The 13,317-nt window shown below is 41.3% G+C and overlaps 1 protein-coding gene across 2 annotated transcripts; it reads right to left on the bottom strand.

Moving 5' to 3' along the window:
- Positions 1-735: 735 nt before the first annotated feature.
- On the bottom strand, positions 736-12,879 carry LOC113428461 (intercellular adhesion molecule 1-like). Of its 2 annotated transcripts, none has more exons than XM_087956913.1 (6): positions 12,307-12,879; positions 10,784-11,101; positions 10,193-10,471; positions 7,521-7,802; positions 7,123-7,365; positions 736-5,971 (listed from the first exon to the last, which is right to left on the bottom strand). In XM_087956913.1, the coding sequence occupies exons 1-6, from the start codon at positions 12,677-12,679 to the stop codon at positions 5,781-5,783; spliced, it is 1,686 nt and encodes a 561-aa protein (XP_087813039.1). In that variant the 5' UTR covers positions 12,680-12,879; the 3' UTR covers positions 736-5,780. The 2 variants fall into 2 exon arrangements, with proteins under 2 accessions (XP_087813039.1, XP_087813040.1); XM_087956914.1 differs by having other exon boundaries at positions 10,962-11,101; positions 12,307-12,434.
- Positions 12,880-13,317: the final 438 nt, after the last annotated feature.

The raw sequence follows: 13,317 nt of genomic DNA, 5'->3' as shown, positions 1-13,317 counted from the left end.
CATTTTAAAATTGTATCTTTAAGAAAATGAAAAAAATGGTAATTGGGTGTGGTTTCTCAGATGGCCATAACATGGAGCCAGAAACCTGGGTTGTCTTAGTCTTAGTCTCAGAAGAGAGTGTGTCTCAGTGAATCTCTGTTTCCTTCTGTTGGAAAGTATTGCGTTCTTCTAATTGACTGATATTCTTGGATTTGATGTAAGTCTGATACTGAACTGTTTTTGGCACTGGACTTTGTTATTGGACTATATCTGGACTAAAAACTGACTGATCTTACCTGTGAATGACTTTGGATTGCTTGTTTGGACTTTGCTTAAACCGTTTCTGGAAGTAAAACCCTACATTTACTGTACAGTGTATTTGTGTGCTGTGTGTGTATTATTCAAACACTACTCTCAATATGTCTCCCTGTATGCGCTCATTCTCCCAACGGGGAATTACCTCAACAGTTGGTTTTTAATACTGGTACTCCTCAACAGTTTACTTAGTGACCGTTTGAAGTTACAAGGGCAGTGAAAAAAGTGACATATGAACATTTTTCACACTTATGACCATTGCAGCATCCCCATGGTCACATGATTTACATTTGGATGCTTGACAGCTGGTTCATATTTATGATGTTTGCAGGGTCCCAGGGCCATGTGTTCTCCTTTAGCAACCTTCTGATAAACAAAGTCAACGGGGAAGCCAGATTCACTTAACACTAATTTAACAGCTGCAGTGATTCACTTAACAAATGTGGCAAGGAAATCCTAAAATGGGGCAAAATTTATTTAACAAATTTCTCAGTGACATAAATTTTGGGCTTGGTTGTGGTCATAAGTCAAGGACTACCTGTATTATCTTATGAAAGAATACAGAACTTCCCATATTTCTCCAGGTCCAAGAAATGGAATGCCTGTAGATTCATATTAGATCCCCACATCACCCCCTTCCTGCTCCCAATTTGGGGCTAGGTTTACATTCTTTTTTCTTTTCCTTTTTAAAAAAAAGATATTTTTGCCCTAACAGTAGCATAAAATTTCTTTCTTGGTCTTGCTGAGATGTGTCTGTCTTCATAATCACCTTGTTGCTATCTCATGTTCATCTGAATTTTTGCGCTACTGTAGGATAGCTTTATCCAAATCCAATCAAGTAGCTATTAAACTGTTTTTAATTTTCCCCTTCATTTTAAATTCAGGTACAGCCCTGCTATTCAACAGTAGATGGCACTGGCAGTTTTTAAAATAGGACAGTAATGAAGAAGAAAAAAGACAATTAAGCTTATGAGTAAAATTAAATAACTATCCTGTAATACACTGCAAAATCATATGGACTACACAACTCTATCAGGGCAAAGCAATAGACGCAATCTACATAGACTTCTGTAAAGCCTTTGATTCAGTGGTACATGACAAACTACTCCTAAAACTAAAATCTTATGGTATCTCTGGACACCTGCATAACTGGATAGAAGCATTCCTGTCAAACAGACAACAAATGGTCAAAATTGGGAGCGTCTTATCAAATTCTGTACCTGTCAACAGTGGTGTCACCCAAGGCAGTGTACTAGGACCAACTCTTTTCATACTCTACATAAATGACCTCTGTGATCATATTAAGAGCAACTGCGTTCTCTTTGCTGATGATGTAAAGCTATTCAACACCTCAGAAAATACTGCTACCCTTACAAAAGACCTTGACTATGTATCAGAATGTTCAAACAAATGGCAATTTCAACAAATAAATGCTCTGTCCTACATATTGGCAAAAAAAATCAGAAAATAAACAAATCAGAAAATAAAAGCTGAATAGTCAAGACCTTGTTGATGATCCAAGCTCTGTCAAGGACCTTGGAATACTCATCTCTAATGACCTAAGTGCTAGAGCCCACTGTAACTACACAGCCAAAAAGGCATTAAGAGTTGTTAACCTAATCTTACGTAGCTTTTTCTCTGGCAATATCACGCTACTAACTAGGGACTACAAAACATTTGCCAGACCAATACTCGAATACAGCTCATCAGTCTGGAACCCACATTACATATCTGATATTAACACAGTTGCAAAAGTCCAGAAATATTTCACAAGAACAGTTTTACACTGCTCTACTCATTGCAGAATACCTTATGCCACCAGACTTAAAACTCTTGACCTAGAAAACCTAGAACTATGCCGTCTTCGGTCCGATCAAATATTGTATATAAAATCATGCATTGCAATGTATGTACCGGTCAACAAATACTTCAGCTTCAACCATAACAATACAAGGGCAAACAATAGATACAAACTCATGGTTAACCGCACCAAACTTGATTGCAGGAAATACGACTTCAGCAACAGAGTGATCAATGTCTGGAATACTCTACCTGACTCTGTGGTTTCTTCCCGAAACCCCAAAAACGTTAACCTTAGACTTTCTACTATTGACCTCACCCCTTTCCTAAGAGGCCTGTAGGGGTCGTGCATAAGCACACCAAAGTGCCTACTGTCCCTGTCCTATTGTTTCTTTTATTTTTCTTATATGTGCTCATTTCTTGTATTCATAACTATATTTATCCTTATACCTATTATCTTGTAAGCAATTGACAAATCAAATAAATAAAATAAATAAATGTCTTAACTCATCCTGGCATTAAAGTATGCCACACCCAAAGGATGTGTTCTTTACTTACTGTCATGCAAATGAATGAAGCTAGATCAGGGCTCTGCACTTATTCCAGGGAAGAAAGGGAATTGAGTCGAATTGAAATTTATATAATTATTGTGCCATGTGTGGCCTTTTCTGGATCAGAAGTCCCTGCGCTCAGTCATTCAGGTAATCTCTTGTCTGAACTACTGCAATGCGCTCTATATAGGGTTACTCTTGGTCCTTGTAACACTACATAAGCTGCATTGGCTACCAATCTGCTTCCGGGTGCAATTCAGTGTATTGTTAATCATTTTTAAAGTCCTTCATGGCATGGGTCCAAGCTAGTTGATGGATGACCTCATCCCACTGGGATTGGCCTGTCCCACCCGAGCCAGCATGTTGCAGGCCTCATTGGCCCGATTTTTCTGGTTGGCGGGGTCCAAGAGAAGGGCCTTCTCTGCCATTGCACCTGTCCTCAGGAACATCTTTCCTTCCGATGTGAGGCCTAACCAGAGGTGGTAGTCAGCCAGTTCTGACAGGTTCTAGAGAACCGGTAGAGGAAATTTTGAGTAGTTCAGAGAACCAGTAAATACCACCTCTGACTGGCCCCCATCTATTCACTGCCTCCCAAGTCCCAACTGATCGGAGTCCCAGTTGATTGGCTGGGTCTTCTTTTGTTGTCCTGCAGAGGATTCTCACAGGAGCTGGAAAGCAGGTTAGTCGGGTAGGGAGGGAATAGGGATTTTACAGAATCCTTCCCCTGGAGTGGGGTAGAAATGGGGATTTTGCAGTATATCCTTCCCCTGCTACACCCAGCAAGCCACATCACTCCCACCAAGCCACGCCCACAGAACCGGTGGTAAAAATTTTGAATACCACCACTGACCATAACCCTCCTAACCTTTCATAAGGGCCTAAAGACCTGGCTCTGCCAGTTAGCTTGGGGCCTCAGTGGGGGAGCAATCCCAGTAGAGATGGTTGATTGATTAACAATGAATCCCATCCCCACCCACCCTGCTCCTGCCCTCCCCAAACTGTAACTGGACCATATTGTTTACGGGTATTAATTATGTTTTTAATATATAGAAGGTAAAGGTTTCCCTGTCAGTCATGTCCAACCCTGGGGATGGTGCTCATCTCAGTTTCTGGGCTGAGGGACCCAGTCTTGTCTGAAAACGTTTTCCATGGTCATGTGGCCAGCATGGATATATGCCAAAGGTGCACAGAATGCTATTACCTTCCCACCAAAGCGGGATTACTCTGCTTGCATTTGCATGCTTTTCAACTGCTAGGTGAGCAGGGGTTATTGCAAGGAATGGGAGTATATGTATGTGTATGTGTGTATATATATATGTACATACATGTGTATGTATGTATATATGTGTGTATATATACACATACATAGCAATAGCACTTAGATTTATATACCGCTTCTTAGTGCTTTACAGCCCTCTCTAAGAGATTTAGAGAGTCAGCCTGTTGCCCCCAACAATCTGGGTCCTCATTTTACCCACCTCGGAAGGATGGAAGATTGAATCAACCTTGAGCCTGGTGAGATTTGAACTGCCAAATTGCAGTCAGCTGGCAGTCAGCAGAAGTAGCTTGCAGTACTGCACTCTAACCACTGTGCCACCACATCTCTTATGTATAATTTTTATGATTGAGAGTTGGTCAGAGTTACCTTGATGGTAACACGGGTGGCCAATAAAATAACATTAACTAAATAAATAATTTAAGCATTCATTTTATTCTCCCTGTAATAAAAGACAAATGTAAAAACAATTAGGTACATCAGAAGATTAAAAGATTTGCTGAGTTGTGAAGAAGTTGCTGGTCATTGGCTTTTCATTGCAGACCAGAGGTGATATTCAGCTGGTTCGCACCAGTTCAGGTGACATGGTAGCAAGAATTTGGTGTGGGTCGCAGAACTGGTAGTGACTTGTAGCTAGCCATGCCCCCGAACTGGTTCCCCGGTTGCCCAAATCTTCCACACCCCTCTCAGCCCCAGTAGAGGGGAGAAAACAAACAGAAAGCCAAAGGCTTTCTCCTTCCCTTTTGGGGCTCTTCCGCACCTCTCTCCCATAGCCACGCTGCCCCCCCCATGCTGCTGGCCCCCCACTACACCGCCGCCGTTGCTGTTGTGCCCCGAAAGGTTTATCCATGATCTGGGGCTGCTTCCCATAGCCGCGCCGTGCCCTCCCACCGCCGCCCCTACCCCCCTCAACCATGTGCTTTGAAAGGGATGTTCCGGGGCTGCTGCTCTCTTCATTGTCCCGCCGCTCGCTGCTCTGGATTTCACCCAGTAAGTTCTTCCCAGAAAAGGGGTGTGTGTGTGAGATAGAGACAAGGAAGGAAAGGGGGGAAGGGCAAGAAGGAAAGAGCAAGAAAGGAAGAAAGAGGAAGGGAGAGAAAGAAAGAGAGAAAGAGAGAAAGAGAAAAAGAGAGAAAGAAAGAAAGCAATCAAGAAAGAAAGAAAGGGAGAGACCTATTGCAGAGGTCCCCAAACTCGGTAACTCTAAGATTTGTTGACTCCAACTTTAATAGCATAGCTGGCTGAGGAATTCTGGGAGTTGAAGTCCACAAGTCTTAAAGTTGCCAAGTTTGGGGACCCCTGATCTATTGCTATGGGAACTGTTTAGGCTGCTGCTGGTGTTTTCTTCCTGGTTTCCTGGTTCTCTTTTCCACGGAACGGCTGAATATAGGCCATAGCCCGGAATAGTGAGGTTGGAAGACATCTTGGTAGGGGGAGATCTTAAGAAAACACAGGAATGCAATGCCCTTGTAATGCATGACACCAGTCACTATATGAAAGTCCCAAAGCCAAAGTCAAAACAAAGATCTCTCCAGAAGGCATTGGGAGCTGAGGAACACTTTTCTGTGGTTTTTTCCTCAATGTTAAATCAAATGGTGATCCCCAGAGTGATATACAGCAGGTTCTGACCAGTTCTGGAGAACCAGTAGCGGAAATTTTGAGTAGTTTGGAGAACCGGCAAATCCCACCTCTGACTGGAGATTTTACAGTATCCTTCCTCTGCCATACCCACCAAGTCACGCCCACAGAACCAGTAATAAAAAAATGTGAACCCATTACTGGTGATCACCGCTGTAGCTACACTCCTGCTGGCATGGTTGTCATTTCTCTACAGTTTGTAACAACCAGCATTCATTTAGTTATTGGTTGTGAAATTCAGACAATTGTAGTAACTCTGACTTTCTTGCTGCTCGTAACTGGTGCCGTTTCGAGAGATGGTATTTTCTTACTTTCTTATTGTTGTAAATCTTCCTTTTCAAGTAGATCAAAAACACAACTACAGCTATTCCCATGATTGCACAGATTATTGCAATGATGTATGGCTGGTAAGCTGTGGAAGAAAAAGACAAAAGAGCTGAAAATCAAATGACTGCGAATTCCAGAGAGCTGCAAGTATATTAGGACTCCCCATGCACCCCCATCCCATTCCCTCAACACACAAACACACACCCTGTGTATTTTGGAAAGGGAGTGTTCTAGCTTTTATAGGGGAGACAAAAAATACTATATATACAAATTGCAACATGTACTGTAAATCAGTGGTTTTAACTCTCCTGAACTTTAAGATGTGTAGACTTCAACTCCCAGAATTCTCCAGTTAGGGGAATACTTCATCCCTAGTTTCAAAGTTTTGCTGAGTCTCAATCTGTCTTGCTTTCATTGTTTTGGTGTGTGCCTTCCAGTTGTTCTTGACTCTTGGCAACAGAGAAATCCCTGTAGATTTCATGGAAAGATTTTCAGAAGTGGCTTGCTATTGCCTTCTTGCTAGGGCAGAGAAAGACTGAATGGCCCAAAGTCACCCAGTTGACTTTGAGCTTTAAAGCAAGATTAGAACTCAGACTCTTGATTTTTATCCTGGTAGCTTAACCAAACACTGTTTCCTATTAGGCAAACTTAACTTGCAAAAAGCGAGTCCCTTGCTGAGATTCCTCACATTTTAAGAAATGTTCTAGGTTAAAAACTCTGAACTGGGTTGATACCTCTGAATTCTAAAAGATGTATTAGAAATGTTTTGGTGCATCTAAATACACACTCTCCAATTTAACTATCTACAAATGGCTGCATTCCTTAAATGTTAACTGTCTGTTCTCTTAATTCCTAATCCCGATGGGATGGATGCAGGGGATGAGACTCAAAAGTTAATATATTTGTTTAGCATTAGGCCAGAAAACAGTAGAATCAAAGATATAGAAATATTATTTGGGTGCGTGAAACTCATTTCATATCCACACATAAGGGACTCTCTTCACTATTCATAGTAGATGTTTTGTTATCCATTAAAATAACCTTATCAGTCTTTCTGGATAGCGTCATAGATGAAAGTGATACCAACAGTTGGGATGAGAATTCCTATCACTTTCTTTTATTGGGTTACATTTCTAACTTGCATGTGACAAGTAAACTTCAACATGGTCCTAGTTGAGTGATACAAGCCCTCAAATTATGGCTATTCTTGTTCTTTAGAGCAAGAGGTGAACTTACACTCAACGTGTATAGTCACATCTCTAACATCAAAGCCATATTGGTTGGTAGCATTGCAGTGATAAATGCCACCATGCTCTATCTGGATCAGCTGTGGTTCCCCGATGTTATAAAGTCTCCCATCTTTCCAGCACTGAACAGTCGGTGTGGGGTTTCCCAAGGCTGAGCAGGTAAGTGTTGTCGTACTTCCCTTCTTCCAAGTCCACGTCTGGGGACAGCTGGAATCATCCATTTTGGGAGCATCTAGAATGGAGAAGGAAATGTGGTTAATTTCACTGGTAATAATACTCAGTGCGACGTATCTTCTTTTGTTCTGCAAAGCTGCTGCACATTTGGTAAGCCTTTCAGAGTTCTAAATCTCTAGGAATAAAATACGTGTATTTTTCCCCCCAACTCACAGAAAACGGTGAGATTTTGAGATATGTTTCTTTCCTTGGCTTGCCCATCAATGATCAGGATGACTTGGCAGATGAATTCCCTCTTGTTATCCTCTTGCTGAGCGATCATTGCATACTGTAGGAAATGTTCATTTATGTTGCCGGATGCTAAGGTTTTGGCAGCGTCCACGATCTGCATTTTAAAACCAGGGGAAGCACTGCCATCGGCGCTACATGTAATGTTCACTGTTTGATTGACGACAGCTTCTGAACTGCCAATCTGCAAGATGAGCTTTGGTAAAGCTGTGAGGGAATAGAGCAGAGCAGTGATTATGCATCTAGATGGGCTAACTCCGGTGAGCTAACTTAATTATAAGAAATGGTCATCAAGTCCTTCTTTCGTGAATGAAGGTGAACATATGTGTCCCAAGATAATATTCCAGAATCTTAATCTGGATCTGTCACCAGGACAAGAGGTTTGGTCTTCTGAGCTTTTGGACTCGGGCCGGAGCATCCTCAGGGAACCTCTCTCTGGAATGTGCTTTTGGAGTGTGTGATCTCAGAAATTGTGTTCTACTGCTTCCAAAATATTTTTGATCTATGGCAGGGGTGCCGTGTACTTTGTTTCTTCCTTTCTCTCCCCACTGGGGTGCACAGACATCTTGTAACAAATGGGTACCCATATATCAAAAACATTTCAGAAGCAGTAGAACGCAGCTTCTGAGTTCTGCAAGTGGGCATCACACACTGCCCAGAGGCTATCATACAAAGACAAATTATCCATTGTAAAAATCACTTGGAGGTGGGAGATGCTTCCTATGTAATCTAGCAGATCCCCTGCATGGATTGCCTCTGTGACTATGTAAAACAGACGGGGAGGAAGCTAGCCACCAGATTGGAAGAACATGAGCAAGTGGTCTGACAAGGAAACCCAAGCTCATTGGTAGCCTCAGATTGCAATGAACAAGGACATACATTGAATTTTGCAGCTGCTAAGATGTTGGATGAGCAGATATATTAAAACAGCCAGGGGAGTTATTGAACCCTGGGAAACTGGGCCCCTCAACATTTAACAGGAATATTGATTTATCATCAGCTTATCAAGTACTTAGGAGGTGAGGGATTGGAAACAACAACCAAAGTAGTGGTGGGATTAATTTTTTTTCACTAGCGGTTCTGTAGACGGGGCTTGGTAGGCGTGGCATGGTTTGGTGAGTGTGGCTTGGTGGGCGTGGCAGGGGAAGGATACTGTAAGATCTCCATTCCTTCCTCACTCCAGGGGAGGGATATTGCAAAATCTCCATTTCCTCCCCACCCCACTAACCTGCTTTCCAGCTCCGTTCTCCTGTGCAGGGCAACAAAAGAAGACCCAGCCGATCAGCTGGGACTCGGGAGGCAGAGAATAGATGCGGGCAGAGCCAGTCAGAGGTGGTATTTGCCGGTTCTCTGAACTACTCAAAATTTCTGCTACCGGTTCTCCAGAACTGGTCAGAACCTGATGAACACCACCTCTGAACCAATGACTTAATAGCCAGCCATCAACACTCCAGTCAGCAGCTAAAAAAACCACACACAGCCAGGCACCATACCATGCATAGAATAGCCCAAAGCACACACTCTGCTAGAGAGAAGTTCCCTGAAGATGGTCTCAGAGCATGACTGAAAGCTTGGAAGACTAAACCTCTAATCCTGGTGACCAACCCAAATGGGATCCTTATTTTCTTTCTTTCAGTCAGTAAATATAGACAGTATGATTAAGATATTGGAGCAGAACAAGAGAGACACGTGATCAAAAGCACCCTAGCTATGGAACTTTACTCAATCCAACATACATCACAAGATTCTTCTTGTGAGCCAAAACTATAGCTTGGGTTCAGGACTATATTTTAGAGGAACATATGTATGAGTGGTTCACAAATATTGAGAAGAAGCAAACAAGGTTAGAAGGACAATTTTTTCCCACTTCTTCTTTTCTGTTATATATTTGGTTAAACCAGATTGATCCCTCTAAACTCTTTTTTATCTATCAACATGCAATACAATAATCTGATGCTTGGGTATAAAAACAGACCAGCAAATAATTGGTTATATTTACTTCATTTACTATTTTCACCCTATGAAAGCTTGTCACTAAAATCATTTTAAAACTTAAAAATCAGAAACCAGAATAGATGATAGCTAGGGTTTTGTTTTGTTTGGTTGACAAATACACAGAAAAATATTTTAAATATTGGCCCTGCTATATTACCATATTTATGTAAACGTAAACTGTAAAACCAAGGTTGAAGCTAGATCTTTGTGGAATGCAGAGACACTGTCGGCTGGCAATGTGAGAAAAAACATCTTCGAGTGAAGCTGTTTCTCAGTCATTTGCAATCAGCTTTCCCAAACCCCGGCATTCTATTCCATGCTTCATTCTTTCCATTGGCTTACATTAGATCCAAGCTCTATGTATTTAATTTGAATAGGAACATTGGTTTGGTTCACCCTTTCATAGTTGTTCTTCAGTCTCAATGAAAATACAACTGGGATAAATTCCTTGTTTCTTCAATTCAGTTCCTTTCAGTTCAGCCACTTAACTATCCAATTTTTTTAAACTGAAGTTTTGTTTTTCAAAATAAGTCACAACTTATAATAGGTGGGAAGGAACTCTTCTAAATCTCTCTGTGTTAGTATACAGATATGAGACTCACCAAACACATTCACCATCTTTGTCACGTTTTTGGTCACTGGCCCCAGAGAGACCGTGCAAATCAACTCATGATCTCCCACTGAGGAAGAGGCTATCACAGCCTGGGCACTTGCCAAGCCTCCCATCACAGTGGTGTTGAAGATCAGGGACTTCCCTGCAAACCGCAAATCAAATATGGCCTCATCGACTGGGGAAATCTTAGGTGCATCACACATCACTTTCATCAAGGTCCCAGCTTCTAAGAACAGGCCAGCGTGGAGCAGGGGAACATCTACAAAATCTGCCAAGGAAGTATGAGAAATCATGCCAATTATTGAAAAAGAAATCACAGCCACAAAAGTACCAACTCTCTAGCCCCTTAGGGGGTGAGTGCTGGGGCAACTGTAGGGGACATCAGCAAACAAAAATCAAAACAATGATTGGGCCAAATTTTGGAGTATAAAAGGAAATCCAACAATATTTTTCAATCATCCCAGAAGATAAAAAATCTCTTTTCAAAACACCCTTAGATGTGCATTTTAAGAGAAGCAACAAAAATTAAACTTATGAACAATAGTCAAACAAGGGATTGAAGCAATGAAGGAGATCTCACCAAAACTTTCTAATGTTATGTTGTGGGAGGTGTTTTTCAAGAGTGGTCCAGTTGGATTCAGATCTAGAGATGTTTGGCAGGTAACTGTCTTGTGGTGGTCATGTTGCAGAGCTGTTATGAGATGGTTCACCACAACATCATTAGTTTTAGGGTCAGAATAATCCTCAAAGGTCTTTACCAGAAGTTGCTCTTCCCCTTTTAACAAGGTCACAGAGAGATTCCAGATGGGGGCTACACCAGAAACCCGGCATGTCAAGTTATACTGGTTGCCCACCTCCATCTTTGGAACTGTGTCCAATTTGACATGGTCTGGAGTTTCTGGAAGAGAATAAAAAAAATCTAAATCAATTTTTTTGAATGGATCAAAGTAATTATTTTATACCATTTTAGGAATGCATGTTCCTGTGCAGTCCAAGTAGTATGCCTGATTTCTGGTTGTCTTTGGAGGCACCAGAATATATTCCCTATCTTCTTGTAGAAGAAATATTCTTCTTTGTCACTTTTCAAAAGAAACCAAAGGAAGGGTTTTTGTTTTTTTTGCATAGAACTATTCTGGGGCTAGATTCATACAACGTGCTTAACCCAAGTTAACAAAACACATCTGCTGTCTGTGCCCATGAAACATGCTATTATCGCATCAAATGGTAGTCTGTTTCATGTCACAAGATACAGGACAAGCTTAGTTTTCCACAACCAGCTGAAACAAAAACCACACAAACTCTTTTTTTTAATAATCTCATAATCACAGTCCCAGTGGGGATAGTGGGAGGAATTTGCCTCAGGGGAAGAATTAGTTTGTTTGTTTGTTTATTTATATTTTTCCTACCAACATAGCAATTTGAAAGCATGCAAATGCGAGTAGATAAATAGGTACCACTTTGGTGGGAAGTTAACAGCATTTTGTTTCTTCAGACAACGGTGGTTCCCTCAGCTAAGAAACAGAGATAAGCCCTATCCCCTAGACTGTAGAGTCAGATACAACTAGGCAGGGAAAACCTTTATCTTTTATTTACATTTCATATTTCTAAACTGCCCATTTCCTTCAGAGAGGGACTCTAGGTATTGTATGTTCGAGTAAGGTACCCTTTGAATCTGCATGCTCCTTCCAATTTTTTGCCATTTATCTAGCTAACATCAGAAGCCTTTTGTGAAGGTTCTTTCTATTGATAAAATAGAATGCCATACACCAGATCCATGGCCACTACATTTGGCTAGTTAGATTCTATAGATAAATGTCATGATTGACACTCTGCTTCTTGATGCAACTGCATCCTTTCCTGAGTTTCTCCTGAATCGGCTGGGTTCTGAAAGGCTGGGAGCCATCCTATTCCCACACAAAATCAAAGAGCTATAGTTCCCAGACTGTGTAACTTTGAGATGTGTGGACTTCACTTCCTAGAATTCTTAGTAAAGACCATATTGGTTGGAGAATTCTGGACTGGAGGTTGAAATCCAATCGTCTTAAAATTCTCCAGTTTGGGTAACACTAGAGAATAATTGACACAATCCAGCAAATGACTTACTATAAATAATGATGTTTGCCTTTGGAGATTTCTTCTGTCCAGTCTTACAGTCAGCATAGCACATAGGGCTGGCTGCCCAATAGTCCACATTGCTGAGGCGAAATGCTTTCCAATTGGATCCATTTTCTATGGGAACCTTTGTATAGGCAGACTCAATGCCGATATTTTCACAAGTGCTTGTGCAATTCAGGTCTAGAGAGCCTCCAAATTTCACCACAGGATTTGGTGGCCAAATTTCCACATAATCTTCCTCTGCAGTTCCTGAAATCAAAACAGAGACAGCTGATGCAAAAATGAACTGAAACAGAGTGGATGAAAAGTTAGAAATTAATACTGAGTAATAGGAAACCCAATGTGTGTCTAGTTCAGACATGGACCTGCAAACTTAAAGACTTTATTTGGAAATAAATTCAAACTGCTGTTTATATGCCACTCCAATTGTACCTGATGCCAGATTGCTTACAGATTCCCTAAAAGTCGTAAAATTAAAAACTCAACTATATGTGAGTTACTGAAGCTCTGAGGAATATCCACGGCCCACGTATGCAATCAACATCAATGAAAGAAGAAACATACCCTGAGCCCCCAAAACCTATTGAAACAACCAGATCTTAATAGCTCTACAGAAAGATAACAGAGTTGTGGCCCATCTGATATCAGGCTGGGGAGGTTGTCCTGGAAAATTCAGGCAGTGTCTGAGACAGCCCAACCCCATGATCCCTGCAGAGGCCATTCCTTAAGGATGGGGATCCAGAGGGAGCCTTTTCTACCCAGATCTTTAAAAGGATGAGCTTAGATGGTGAAAAATGGAGGCTTTGAAGGTGACAGCCAGTCCTTTGAGTTGAGTTGGAGACTAAGGTAGCTCTCAACGTTAATGCGGCTACAGTGGTCAAGCAAAAAATAAAAAGCCTTTAATTTTAGATCCATTATTGGCTTGCACTAATATTTCAAAAAAGAAAACAAATGTCAAAAGTCACAATATCCTTTGCATATATATCTAAGATTTAATGT

The sequence above is a fragment of the Notechis scutatus genome, chromosome 2 (genome assembly GCF_049901735.1).
Source record: "Notechis scutatus isolate UNSWTSFEM ecotype Mainland chromosome 2, rNotScu1.2, whole genome shotgun sequence".
Classification (NCBI taxonomy): Eukaryota; Metazoa; Chordata; class Lepidosauria; order Squamata; family Elapidae; genus Notechis; species Notechis scutatus.
This window is presented reverse-complemented; position numbering and strand designations above follow the sequence as displayed.